The following is a 14,876-nucleotide window of genomic DNA, read 5'->3' on the forward strand; positions in this document are numbered from 1 at the left end:
AGTAAAGGGGACTCGCATGGAACACCAACAACGTTTGCCACAGTACCTGTTTGGGGTTCATTAATTGATCGGTGTATTTTTATTTTGTACAGCTCTCAAACTTCTTCTCCTTCATGTTGGAAAACTATACAAATGTGCAGGAGAAAGAGCCAGGTAAGTAGAAAGTCTAGTCTTTTGAAAAGCAGTCATTAAATATTGAATTGTTTCATCAAGGAATGTGAACTCTTGAAAATGGGAGAACACTAAGAAATTAAAAAGATATTGTCTATGTGACACCAAACAACTGGTAAAATCAGTTCAACTGGCTTTTTCCATCCCTGATTGGTGTCAACTAAATTGACCATTTAGTTTTTTTATTAAAAAAAAAAAAGAATTAGATTTCATTCTATATTAGTGTGTTGAGTATCTTCTCTGAACCACAACCTACTGATGTACAATAGTAACTTAGTAAAGAAGATCTTATTTTTTATCCACAGAACTTTTGTGCTGAGAGATCAAAATATCTTGAATATTTCATGAAACAGATCTGAGCGGGTAGGGAAGATTAAACACAGTGGGCACCATCATGTTTCTGTTTTCTCCATAGCTAGCTAGCTATCTGTCAGTCTGTCTATCTATTTATCTGTCATTTATTTAGTTCTTCTGGAATGATGACTAAATAAATCATTTCAGATATAGACAATATAAGTGTGATTCAAAATGATTTTAAAATTATAGTTATTCACAAGTCATGTATTCCTCTTGCAAATTAATCTGCCTATTGTTATTGTCAAGGTAGACACTTGACTTAGAAACCTATTCTTTAATTTGGACCAGCCATTTTTTGCTCTAGTTAAAAATGTGTATGACATCTAAGAGCATCTTTTAATCTATCGGGCGCCCTTCAAAGTGGCAAAAGAATGGTGTTTTAATGGTATGCTCTGAGCTAAGTACATATGTGTGAAACTAATTGAAGCATTTAATGATCTGTAGAAGGTTTCTGAATGGTAGAATAGCCAAACTGGAGGAGTGGGGAGTGGGTGGAAGTGGGCATTTTGCCATTTTTTTTCTTTTAGATAATTACAATTTGAAGATGGTTTTTTGTGCTTCATGTTCTTTGGCAAAAACATTTCTGAGAGGAAATATAATAATGATGAAATGAAATAGCCCTCTTCTGCTAATGACCTAATATTTTAATCTGGACTATGCATCAGAATCACTTAATGGAGATTCGTAACTACAGATGGCTGGGTTCCAGCCCAAAGATATTTACTCAGGCTCTGTATTTTTTAAAATCTGCTTTTAAAAAAATTCTGTAAGTGATTTAAAAGTATTTTTAAAATTTTATCAGAGAAGGGGACAGCAGTTTATAATCTTATATAAACTTCTCTGAAGAAAAGCATACACATTACAGAAAAGTACACAAATGATAAATATATAGCTTAATAAATTTTCTCAGAGTAAACTCAGCCTTGTAACATGCCCCCAGAGCAAGAAGTATAACATCATCATAACCACAGAAACCGCCTTCCGTCTTCCTATACTCACCACCCAGTCTCTGCACCCCGTCACTACTTTTCTGCCTCCTAGGTTAGTTTTGCTTGTTTTTAAACTTCTCTGTATAAATGAAAGCGTATAGTTTTGCTTCTTTTACTCGACTTTGTATTTGTGAGAGTCATCCATCTGGTCATTCTTATTGCTGAATAATAATTCGTTTTATGAATATACCAAAATTTATCCATTCTACTGTTTATAGACATTTGAGTTTTCAGCTTTGATAATTTAAATGGTACTACTATGCACATTCTTGTACCTGTCCTTTTTAGTGAACACATGTATTATTTTCTTTTGCTGTATATTCATTTTCAGTTATCTATTGCTGTATAACAACCCCCCCCCCAAAATTTAGTGCTTAAAAACAACAGCCATTTTTTTTGCTTGTGATTCTGTGGGTTAGGCATTTGAACAGGGCTCAGTGGGGATGGCTTGTGTGTTGTCTGTGATCAGCTGGGCTCACTCAGCATAGCTGGGTTGGGGAGGGAGGTCCAAATGGTTTTATTCACATGTGTGGAAGTTTGATGTTAGCTATGAACTTGGATATCTCACTTTTCCTCATGTAGCCTCTGTCCAACAGTATTTCCTGGACTTATTTACATGGCCTCTGGATCCCAAGAGGGCAAAGGGAGAAGCAGCAAGCCTCTTTGGGCCTCTGCTCACACAAAATCAGTTCTGCCGTATCCTCTTAGTTAAAACAAGCCACAGGACTAGGTGCAGATTCAAAGGGGTTAGGAAAGATCCATCTCTTGAAGGAGCAGTAGCAGCAGCATTTAGATGGTAAAGCGTCTGCCTACAGCGTTGTAGACCTGGGTTCGATCCCTGGGTCAGGAAGATCCTCTGGAGAAGGAAATGGCAACCCACTCCAGTACCCTAGCCTGTAGGCTACAGTCCATGGGGTCGCAAAGAGTCGGACACGACTGAGCGACTCCACTTTCACTTTCACTTATTTATAAAGATGTACCACAACCCAGGAAAGGAGATTTGCAGTTACAGGGCATACATATGTTCAGCCTTATTTGGTACTGATAAACAGTTTTACAAAATTGTTGTTACAAGTTATACTGCCAATAGTGTATGAGAGTTCTAGTAGTTCAGTGTCTTCATCAGCACTTGAAGTTATCAGTCCTTTTCATGTTAGCCATTCTGGTGGGTATGTAGTGATACCACATTTCTGCTTTAATTGGCATTTCCCTGGTGAGCAGAGAAGTTGCTCACCTGTTTGAATGTTTAACAGTCATGTGGACATCTGGTTTTGTCAAAATGCCTGTTCAGGTCTTTTACTCATTTTTCTTTTGAATTATCTGCCTTTTTCTTACCAATTTGTAGGAGTTCTGTAAGTATTCTGAATATGAGACTGTGAATCTTTGTTAGATAAATTTATTGCAAATATTGATCCTCATCTAGGGCTTTTATCCATCCCCTTAGTCTTTAAGTGGTATCTTCTGATGAGTAGACATTCTTGATTTTAATGTAGAACAGTTTTTTGCTTTTATGGTTAATGTTTTCTGTATCCTGTTTAAGAAACCTTTGCCTTATATGAGTTTGTGTGTGTATGCTCATTTGTGCAAAAATACAGAAGAAACCTACAGGATAAATCAGAAATGAAAGGCAATATTTGCCTACAGGGAATGAGGGAATGGAGGGATGAGTGGGAGCAGGGCAGAAAGAACAGGTAGAATGGGGATTAGGTAGGAGGGATGAGAGAAAAGTGACACTTCTCTGAGAATACCTTTTTTGTAGTTCTGATTCTTAGAACCATAGTAATATTTCACATCCCTAAAAAAATAATTAAAAACAGGAAGAAAGAGAGAATGTGATTCCCAAATAGAATACACACTGTGACAAGTGAACTTAATTGTATTCAGTTCAGTTCAGTCGCTCAGTCGTGTCTGACTCTTTGCGACCCCATGAACTGCAGCACGCCGGGCCTCTCTGTCCATCACCAACTCCCGGAGTTTACCCAAACTCATGTCCATTGAGTTGGTGTTGCCATCCAGCCATCTCATCCTCTATCGTCCCCTTCTATCACCTGAAGGAGGTGGGGAAGAAACAAAATAACCAAAGTGACATCATTGAAAAATAGTGTTTTAACCATAAAATGCCTTGATGAGGTTTCATTTTTATTTATCCTGAGTGGGGTTTACTGAGCTTCTGTTATATCGAAGTTGATATTTTTGTCAGGTTTAGGAAATTTTCATCCATTAATTATTTAAAATATCTTTCTTTTCAAGTCTAAATATCTTTCTTTGTGACTCCTGGTTTTAACTTAGAAGGCCCTAAAATATTTAAAATGTGGATGACTATGCCTATTTTTCTAGTTTTTTATGATTTGAATTTAAAAATGTTAACATTTCATAAATTTTGAATTTTTGACAAACAAGGAAATTTTGATGCCTTGTAGTTGAGAATAATTAAAAAACACAACTGCAAAGCAAATGTCCAAGTAGTTTACCTAATTTTTCCTACATTTATTTCATAATGTATCTTTTCATTGTAATTTGTAGTGACTCTTTTATAATGTTCAATATATTCATTTAAAAATGTGTAATAGGATATATTTCTGGGTTGTCTGTTATCTTATACATCTCTCTGTTATATAGTCCATGAAAAATACTGATTTAGTTATTATATGTATCAGAAAAAGATTTACATATTATTGCTATATGTTAATTTCACTTAAAAATTTTTTTCCAGCTTTATTAAAATATAATTAACACATAATCTTACATACATTTAAGGTGTAAAGTATGATTTAATATATGTATATATTGCAAAATGATTACCACAGTGTTAGTTATTTAATGATACATGCATCAAAGACAGTTATAATTTTGTGTGTGTGGTGAGAACTTTTAAAATACACTCTCTTGGCACTTTTTAGTATGGAGTAGAATATTGTTGACTAGAGTCACCATGCTGTACATTACTGTAGGTTGCTTTCTGTTGGCCCTTTTTTGTGGGAATGTCCCAAATGTACCTAGGCCTGTTTGGCGGAAGTGCTGTGACCCTTAAGCAGGATATATTTAGGGACCACAAGATCACTTTAACATTTCCAGATACGAGGGCCAGATTAATGGTTTTGACTTTGAGCCACCGAGTACCCTGAGATATTCTAAGTGTTCCAGAGGTGAGAGGTGATCTGCATGTCCTACTGCTTGCTCAAAACTAATCCGTAGGACTTGATGGGGAGACTCTACACATCCATTCCCCAGACTGCTTTTTCGCCTTAGCCTCCTCTCACAGGTAGAAAGCCTATACATATTAATAGCAGCGGTTTTAACAGAGGCTGGTGGAAGTGGGGAGTGGGATGGAGTGGGTGAAAGTGTTATTTTGACTTCTCTTTCTACTTCCCAGATCAATCAAAATGTCCTATCAAGCCAGGTATTTTATATTTTTTGTTGCTGTCATAAGATATTTTCCCCACTATCTCACCCTAATGATTATTCAGTTCAGTTCAGTCGCTCAGTCGTGTCCAACTCTTTGTGACCCCATGAATCGCAGCATGCCAGGCCTCCCTGTCCATCACCAACTCCCGGAGTTCACTCAGACTCACGTCCATCGAGTCAGTGATGCCATCCAGACATCTCATCCTCTGTCGTCCGCTTCTCCTCCTGCCCCCAATCCCTCCCAACATCAGAGTCTTTTCCAATGAGTCAACTCTTCCCATGAGGTGGCCAAAGTACTGGAGTTTCAGCTTTAGCATCATTCCTTCCAAAGAAATCCCAGGGCTGATCTCCTTCAGAATGGACTGGTTGGATCTCCTTGCAGTCCAAGGGACTCTCAAGAGTCTTCTCCAACACCACAGTTCAAAAGCATCCATTCTTCGGCGCTCAGCTTTCTTCACATTCCAACTCTCACATCCATACATGACCACTGGAAAAACCATAGCCTTGACTAGACGGACCTTTGATGGCAAAGTAACGTCTCTGCTTTTGAATATGCTATCTAGGTTGGTCATAACTTTCCTTCCAAGGAGTAAGCGTCTTTTAATTTCATGGCTGCAGTCACCATCTGCAGTGATTTTGGAGCCCAAAAAATAAAGTCTGACACTGTTTCCACTGTTTCCCCATCTATTTCCCATGAAGTGATGGGACCAGATTAGTATTTAATAAAGCTTTTGGTTTCTGTTTATTTTATACTGTGTTACTATTTACAGTAACATTAAATAATAATTTTTATTATTACTGATATTTACTAAATACCATGTGCCATGTCTTCAAGTGCTTCAGATATTTCATTTAGTTTTCATGGCAAACCAGTGGAATTAATATTATTATCATCCGTCTTTATAATACTAAGTCTTACAAAGGTAGTCTCACAAAGTTACTCATCTTATCAGTGGTGGAGCTGTGGTTCAAACCAGTGAGATTAACCTCTGTATTATTTTAATTCTCCTATCAATTCTGGAAGTTTTTCAGTTGATTTCCTTGAGTTTAGATATTTCAATATCTAAAGTAACTTTATTTTTGTATCTTTCTTTCCAGTAGTCACTGCTCTTATTTTTGCTTCATGGTTTATTGTATTTGCTGGAGATAGCAGAACACTGTTAAAATGAAACAGAGAAAGTGGGCATTTAAAAAATATATATTAAGGAGGTAGCCTTCCATTCCTAGTTGTCTGAGTTTTTTTTAAAAATCAAGAACAGGTGTTGAATTTAAAAAAATGTCATTTTGACATCTATTTAACTTACTGTATGGACACTCAAGGTTTTAATCCAGATTCATAATTCAGAAATGAAGTAACTATAAACATGGTTCATTTGGTGATTTTCTTTTTCCAGCAATGTCTGGAGCTTGTTTTCAAAGTGACATGTGGGTGGTAGAGGCAGAAATTGTGTTGTTGTTTTTTTTAAATTATGGGCTTTAGATTTTTCCCCGTCCAGATTTTGAGTCTGTACTGGGTAAAAGAAAAGATTGTGTGTAGGGGGTATTTGTGAGGTATTTTCTTTAGAACAACTTGTAAAGGCATCATTCTATTGTAATTCAGGATTTTATTATATTTAATTACTGTAGATTCACGTTGATAGAATTGTAAACCAAATAGGTAAGGATTAATTCTAATTATATGTTTTGCAAATATTCTTATGTTGCTGGCATTCATTAGATTATTATTACTTGTTACAATAGTTACAGCCCAGAAGGATAGTACTTAAATTAGAAATGTTAAAGCTTTTGATTGTTTTCATATATTGACCCACATTAGCTACCCATATTTGGAAGAGAATCTATGTTATTCTTTTTTATGTGGATACAAAACAGCAGAAGGATTATGACTTGATGTTTACTGATACTTTATATTGAGCAGTTTTGATTAAGAATTGGTTTAGGGAAATGGTGCTTTTTCATATATTTATCACTGAACTTAAAAGAAGTGAGAATCGTCAGATGCATGAAAGGAAGGACCAAATTGTATTTCTTTTAAAGAAGATAAACAATATTTTTATTATGGTCTTAAATAATATGACTGAGTTTTAATAACCAGAACTGATGGCATTGACATGATGTGTCATTTAGCTGATGAGACAGGGAAATTTGACAGAACACTGGTGAAGGCAGTGATCGGGAAAAGAGAGTCACTTCTTGTTTATACCTCACCAGTTGGGATTACTCAGTTAGTTAGTTTTAAAATGATATAGTAAAACTACAGGGTTGTTTTTGGTTTTGTTTGTTTGTTGTGTTTTCCCAAGAAGAGCTTAATTTTTCAGTATGTAGAGTTAAGAGGAAAGGGTTTTTTTGTTTGTTTGTTTTTTTAGTAAACTGCAATTCTAAGAAAGACTACCAAGTAGAAATGATCATTAAGATAGGTAGAATATTTTGGCTTTTCTGCCTACAAAATGAACCTGAGATAAAATTTATGAAGCTTCTCTGCATTTCTAGTTTTCAAACATAAAATGAAATAGTTTTTTTTTTTTTCAAATTTTTTCAAATTTCAAACCGTATCCAAATGAGAAAAATAGCCTCTGCTGTATCTCAGTGAAGACAGACATTGTTACTCCTAAATTTAATTTCTTATAAAGCTCATCAACTGCCCCCCAAAAATATTGGGGTAGACAATAATTTAGAAAGCATTTTAAAATTACCAAATATAATGACTGTAGAAGGAAATTTCGTTTAGTTTTTAATTGTAATCTCTCATTCTAACTGAATCACGAAAAGCGGTGTTTTCTGTCTACATCTGCTGACATTGTACCTTCCAAGCCTATAGAGAGCTTCTGATTAATGAGCTTAGTAGCAATTCAATGTTAAGGAATTGAAGAGTATGTTATCATCCTCCATGTCACTTATCTGTTACCACAATAATACTGTGTATTAAACAACCACAATAACTCAGTAGCCTGTAATAAACATTTCTTTCTGCTCACAAGTCTACAGATTAGTTGAGCACTTCTACAGATCTTGGCAGACTTGATTTGAGAGTTTTTCAGGTCTTGGCTGGAGTTCACTCATGTGTTTGCAGGTCTGCTGGCTGGTGGCTGATCTAGGTGTCCTTGGCTAGGATGACTCAGTTCTGTTCTGCATGATCTTGGAGCTTTCAGTAGACTGGCTTTGTGGGAGTGGCATGCTTTCATGGAAGCATACAAGGCGCCCTGAGGCCTTGGCTTAGAACTGATACATAACATTTCCACCACATTCGTCAATCCAACTCAAGTCACAAACCCAACCCAGCTTCAAGGACTGGAGAAAGAGGCTCTGAATGAGGGTGGCTGCAGAATCTTATTTAAAAAGGGCATGACCAGAGGTTGGAATAGAGAATGGGGGATACTTTTGCAATCAGTCTGCCATATCCCTTTTCATCTTTCTCCACCTGAATTGGCCAGATTTCTCTTCTTGTTTCATAGGCAGTCTAGCAAGAAAGAGATCCTGGGTTTCAGCACCTACTGAAATGAGCAGTGCAGGTAATCTGTTACACAGAAATTTCTCTGCCAGAGAGAGGCCCTTTGGGAATTTCTGCCTGTGTTTGGTCGTCTAACTTTATCTACTTTGTTACCAAGAAGAAAGAAAAATCATGTCAGAAAATTTATTTTTATGTGATGAGAGAAACAAATCAGTTACAGCTAAGTAAAATTTGAAGTATTTAACAGGAAAAAATTGAATGTTGCCATTTAATTTTCTGTGGATCCTGAAAAGTTACAGATGTTTGAATCAAATACAATGCATCTTCAGCCTCATTTGTAAAACTCTCAGATATTAGAGTGCGAAAAAAAAAAAAAAAAAAAAAGGTAGAACTGGAGCTGTGTTGTGCTCAGTCACTCACTCGTGTCCAACTCTTTGCGATCCCATGGTCTTCAGCCTGGCAGACTCCTCTGTCCATGAGATTTGGTAGGCAAGAATACTGGAGTGGGTTGCTTGCCATTTCCTTCTCCAGGGGATGTACCCAGACCAGGGATAGAACCTGAGTCTTCTGCATTGGCAGACAGATTCTTTACCACTGACCCACTTGGAAAGCCCTTCAGAGCATCAAAATACCTTGATTGATCAGTTTTCTCTGTGCACCATCCTCTCCTCTCTACTAATGAACTCACTGCTTTGGGAAAATGTCCACCCAGGAAGGAATAATGATGATTCATGTGAATATACCTACTGATCTCAGAGCAAGTCATTCCTCATGGTTATATGTGGGATATCTTGGTATGTGTAACATTTAACACAGTGCTTTACATGGGCTAGGTATTCAAGAAGGTATCAATTGTATTTTAAGTATGGGAATGTTGATTTTTTGCCCCCCCTTTCCTGTCTTTCCATTTCCAGGATTAGTAACTCGCCTTTTTGGTAGCAGCATCCAGGACAAGGATAGACAAGACTATTTGGGGTTGATAGAAATCCCAGACTCCTACTGTGGTCCTCGGCTGCAATTTCCTCTCACTTTTACTGATATTGATTTACTTATTGAGGCCTTCAAGCAACAACAGGCAAGTGGAAGCAGATACTGTCCTTATTCTTGTACATAACATGTGTTCAATAACTATCTATTGAATGAATGAAAACACTACAGCAGAAATGCATTCCCTTGGGGAAAAAACTTCACATAAAGTGAGCGCTACCATCTGCTTTGTTTAACCATTTAAATAGAAGTTTCTTAAGGTGCACAAAAACCTCCTTTCTGTCTATAGGCTCACAGTATTTACTTGTTCTTTTTCTGAGATGTAATTCACATACTATAAAATTCACCATTTTAAAGTGTATGATTCAGTGCTTTTTAGCATACTCACAAGATTGTGCAACAATCACTAATATCAAATTCCAGAACATTTTCTTCGCCTCCCAAAGAAGTGCCACACCCATTACCATTCCCTCCTCCTCCACTCCAGGCAATCACTGTTCTACTTTCTATGGATTTTTCTATTCAGAACGTTTCATACAAATGGAATTATATAATATGTTTCCTTTTGTATGTGGCTGCTTTCCCTTGGCATAATGTTTTTAAGGTTCATTCATGGCATAGTATGTTTCAGTACTCCTTTATTTTAATGTCTGGCTAATATTCTGTATTTTTTTTTTTTTTTGATAAATGATGCTTATCAAGTTGAGGAAGTTTCCTTCTATTCCTAGTCTTCTGAGTGGCTTTATCATGAAAAGGTGTTGGAGTTTGTCAAATGCTTTTTCTGCATCAGTAGAGATTATTGTGTGTTTTTTTCCCCCTTCATTCTAGTAATGCTGTGTATTACACTGATTAGTTTTCTTATGTTGAACCACCCTTATATTCCTGGAATAAATCCCACAGTCATTGTATGTAATTCTTTAAAAATTCTGTTGGATTTGGTTTGCTAGTGTTTTGTTGAGGATTTTTACATTTTATTCGTAAGGGATATTGGTTTGTATTTTCTTTTCCTGTGGTGTCTTTATCTGGTTTTGATATCAAGATAATACTGGCCTCATGGAATGAGTCAGGAATTGCTTCCTACTCTTCTGTATTTTAGAAGAGTTTGAGAAGGATTGGTGTTACTTCTTTAAATGTTTTGTAGAGTTCACCAGTGAAGCTCTTGGGTCTTGCACTTTATGATTACTGATTCAATCTCTGCTTGTTCTAGATGTGTTCAGATTTTGTATTGCTTCTTGAGTAAGTCTTGATAATTTGTGTGTTTCCAGGAATTTGTCCCTTTCATCTTTTTAAGTTATCTAATTTATTAGTATGCAATTGTTCATAATATTCTCTTGTAATTCTTTTTGTTTCTTTTAGGTCAGTGGTAATGTCCCCATTTTCATTTCTGATTATAGTTATTTGCTTTTTCTCTCTTTTTTTTTGGCCAGTCTAGGTAAAATTTTCTCAACTTTGTAGCTCTTTTCAAAGATCCAACTTTTGGTTTTGTTGATTGTCTCTTTTATTTTTTGATTCTCTATTTAATTATCTGCACTCTAGTTCTTCTGCTGGCTTTCAGTTTAATTTGCTCTTCTTTTTCTAGCTCCTTAAGCATTAAGTTAGGCTTTCATTTGAGATTTTTCTTTGTTTTTGTAGGCATTTACAGCCATACATTTCTTGCTAAGCATTGTTTTCACTGTATCCCATAAGTTTTGGTATGTTATGTTTTCATTTTTGTTGATCTCAAAGTATTTTCTCATTTCCCTTGTGATTTCTTCTTTGACCCATCAGTTGTTCAAAAGTACGTTGTTTAATTTCCACATATTTGTGAGTTTTCCAGTTTTCCTTCTGTTACTGATTTCTAGTTTCATTCCATTGTGGTCAGAGAAGATACTTTGTGTGATTTCAGTTTTTTAGAATGTAATGAGGCTTATTTTGTGGCCTAACATCTGGTCTGTCCTGGAGAATGTTCCATGAGCCCTTGTAAAGATGTGTAGTCTGCTGTTGTTGGGTGGAGTATTCTGTAGATGTCTTTTAGGTATAGTTGTATGAGGGGTATCTGAAGTTTCTTTTTTTTTTTAGTTTTATTTATTATTACTTTTATTAATATTTTTATTTTTTTGGCCATACCATGCAACATGTAGGATCTTAGTTCCCTGTCCAGTGATTGAACCTGTGCCCCTGAAGTAGAAGTGTGGAGTCTTAACCATTGGACCACCAGGGAAATCCCCTGAAATTTCTTTTCTTTTAGCCTGTACTCACTTAATGTTTTGATAAGGATTTCCTTGAACACCAAGAGCCATTAAGAAAGAAAGAAAGAGAGAGAAAGGCCAGAGGAAGGAAGGAGGAAAGGAGAAAAGGAGAAAAGAAAGAAGGGAAGGACGAAAAATCTAATCTCTGCAGACTGGCTCTGTGTTGGTATACTACTCCTTTACCACTTAGCCTGACTGTTTACAAATCTATCATAGCCTTTACTTTCTACTTAGTGTGTTAGTTGCTCAGTTGTGTCTCTTTGCGACCCCATGGACTGTACCTCTGTCCATGGAATTCTCCAGGCAAGAGTACTGGAGTGGGTAGGCAGCCATTCTCTTCTCCAGAGGATCTTCTTGACCCAGGGATTGAACCTGGGACTCCTGTGTTGCAGGCAGATTCTTTACCGTCTGAGTCACCAGGTGATTCACTGAACCATATTTAAGTTGTCTCTTGATTCAGCATTTCCTTGGTTGCTGTGAGCTTTGACTATTTTCCAGAGTTCTGATGAAATTGGATCTGACTGGTTTGTTTGTTCGATCTGTTTTTTTTGGCTTGATTTTTCAGTGTTTCTGCAGAGGGATGGGATCTTGGAACTACCTGCTCCATTATTTTCTGACATCACCCCGAAACCATCACTTTGACCTTAAGGGCATACCCTAGGAGTAAGAGTGAGTGAAAAGTACTGGCCTCTGTAGGGTCTGAAGCAAAATTTTCAATCATCTAATTCCTAAAATTGAGATCATCCTGGACAGCTAATGCTCCTAGCCACCTGCCAAAAGAAAATATAAATCCTTTCTGTAAGAAAATAGGCTTCAAGTTATTTCTTCAAGTTTTCATATACAATATCCAGAACTTAATACAAGTGTTAACCAAGCATAGGAAGATGCAAGAGTCATGAAAGAAAACTTAGGCGAACCACAAACAGTGCAAACAAACCTATAGAGTTTTTAGATAATGGCATTATCAGACTCAGACTTTAAAGTAAGTACGCTTAATATGCTCAAGGATATAAAAGATAAGGCAAAAATCCAAGGAGCTCTGAAAAGATAGACAGTTTTGATTTTATAAAAATGAAAAGATTGTGTTAAGGAAAGACAAAAAGATTCAACATAGTGTACAGTGTGTTCCCATTTGTTAAACAAAATTAATAGGCATTATATATATATATTGGTTTTTTAAAATTAAGATAAAAGTCACATAACATAAAATTGATTTTTTAAACCAATTTAAATGAAGTGTATGATTCATTGGTTTTTAGTATATTCTCAGTGTTGTACAACCATCACCATTGTCTAATTCCAGAACATTTTTATCATCCTCAAAACAAAGCCTGGTACCCATTAAGCAGTTACTTCCCATTTCTCCCTTCTCCCTAGCCCCTGTCAACTACCAGTTTACCTTCTGTCTCTACAGATTTGCCTAATCTGGACATTTATATAAATGGAATCATATGTAGCCTTTTGTGCCTGGTGGCTTCTCCTTGGCATAATGTTTTCAAGGTTCATTCATACTGTAGCATGTATCAGTACCTCATTCCTATTTTTGGTTGAATAATATTCCTTTGTGTGAATATACCACATGTTATTTAAGGAATTATGTGCTTATATATATGTTTACATATTCATATATAGTTATATTGATTTTTATAGGCTGGCAAGTACATAGAATATTTTTTGGAAAGATACTCCAAACAGTGGCTGTTTCTTGGGATAGGGAAAGGGGACTGATGTCGGGCAAAGAAGGAGAATTGCTTTTCATTGTTATGCTTCTTTTTGCTATTTAAATTTGTATTTCAACTTTACAAAGAACTTTTCTTTTTCTGTTTAAAAACTAGTTGCTTTTCTTTTTGGCCATGCTGCACAGCTTGCGAGCTCTTAGTTCCCTAACGAGAGCTTGAACCCACACCCTCAGCAGTGAAAGCATGGAGTCCTAACCACTGGGCAGCCAGGGAATTCCCTAGTTACTTTTCAAAAAAGAAAATCCTTTAAAAGTACTATTTTCCTCTCTAAGTGCCTTAAAAAGAATGTGAATATTTTATTTGAGTTGCCATTTAATCTGAATATATTTATAAGCATATAAACCAACATGAGTTAACTCTTTTGAGTAGTATTTAATATTGCAATTGTAAACACAATTAAAATGCTATTGAAAGAGAAGTACACTGGCTCTGTAGGGACTAATATAACCAACATGATTTTAGACAATTGAAAAAGGACCCAGAAAAACTATTTTCATAATAGGAATTTTCTGTTGTTGCAATATATCCTCAATGAATATTTGTTAATTTAACTTAAAACAGCTGCCTTTTCAGGCAGCAATTACTCTTATTAATGCTACAAATGGTCCAAAAAGTCTACAGTGGCAAGCTAAGGTAACACTGAAGCAAGTTTTAGGAATCAGTAAATTAAATAAATGCCAGTTCATATATTAGTAAATCATTTTATCAAAGTGTTTTGCCTGTTCCTTTAAAATGTGGCTAAAGGAAAGGTTACATTCAAGATTTGACTCACCCTATCAAGTTGAATAGATTTAAAATGCTTTTGTGGGGGGAATCCTTATCAATCTATTAGGTGTGGGGAGACAGGAAATAGAGCTTGCTCCCTACTAATCAACATCCAGGGTCCCTTCTCTTTCTTCCTAATTCTCACGTTGCTTCAAATCCCGCTTCCTGTTGTTGTTGTTTTAATTATTTAATCATGAAAATTCTCCAAACTTAAATATTTTTGATTAGAAAATAATTTCATTATTTTAATTGGAAATGGAAACTTCAGGACACCATGAGATAGGATTGTTCCAAAGGGTTCCATCTGTCCTAAATCTGATACCCAAAGCATTGTTGTTGTTATTTAGTCCCTAAGTTGTGCCAGCTGTTTGTGACCCCATAGACTGTAGCCTGCCAGGCTCCTCTGTCCATGGGATTCTCCAGGCAAGAATACTGGAGTGGGTTGCCATGCCCTCCTCCAGGGGATCTTTCCAACCCAGGAATCAAACCCCGCATCTCCTGCTTGGCAGGCGGATTCTTTACCACTGAGCCATCTAGGAAGCTCACCTAAAGCATTATCTGAACAGTATGTAGATAACAACCTCTCTTAGCCTCCAATAATCTAAACCAGTCAGTGCTGTCCAATAGAAATATAATGTGATCCACATACATATTTAAAATCTTCTAGTAGTCAATATTAGGCTTCCCTCATAGCTCAGTAGGTAAAGTATCTGACTGCAATGCAGGAGACCCAGGTTCGATTCCTGGGTCGGGAAGATCCCCTGGAGAAGGAAATGGCAACCCACTC

The 14,876-nt window shown here is 36.3% G+C and overlaps 1 protein-coding gene across 6 annotated transcripts in view; it reads left to right on the top strand.

The window, feature by feature from the left end:
• Positions 1 to 14,876, top strand: part of PPEF1 (protein phosphatase with EF-hand domain 1) — a 114,351-nt gene that overhangs the window by 37,006 nt on the left and 62,469 nt on the right. For 4 of the 6 annotated variants that reach the window (XM_044936616.1, XM_044936618.1, XM_044936617.1 and 1 more), the window contains exons 4-5: positions 93 to 153; positions 9,285 to 9,445. In XM_044936616.1, coding sequence (XP_044792551.1) covers positions 93 to 153; positions 9,285 to 9,445 — 222 coding nt within the window. The remainder of the gene's footprint in view (positions 1 to 92; positions 154 to 9,284; positions 9,446 to 14,876) is intronic. The other 2 variants (XM_044936620.1, XM_044936619.1) reach the window with 1 other exon arrangement.

This window comes from Bubalus bubalis, chromosome X (genome assembly GCF_019923935.1).
Source record: "Bubalus bubalis isolate 160015118507 breed Murrah chromosome X, NDDB_SH_1, whole genome shotgun sequence".
Taxonomy (NCBI): domain Eukaryota; kingdom Metazoa; phylum Chordata; class Mammalia; order Artiodactyla; family Bovidae; genus Bubalus; species Bubalus bubalis.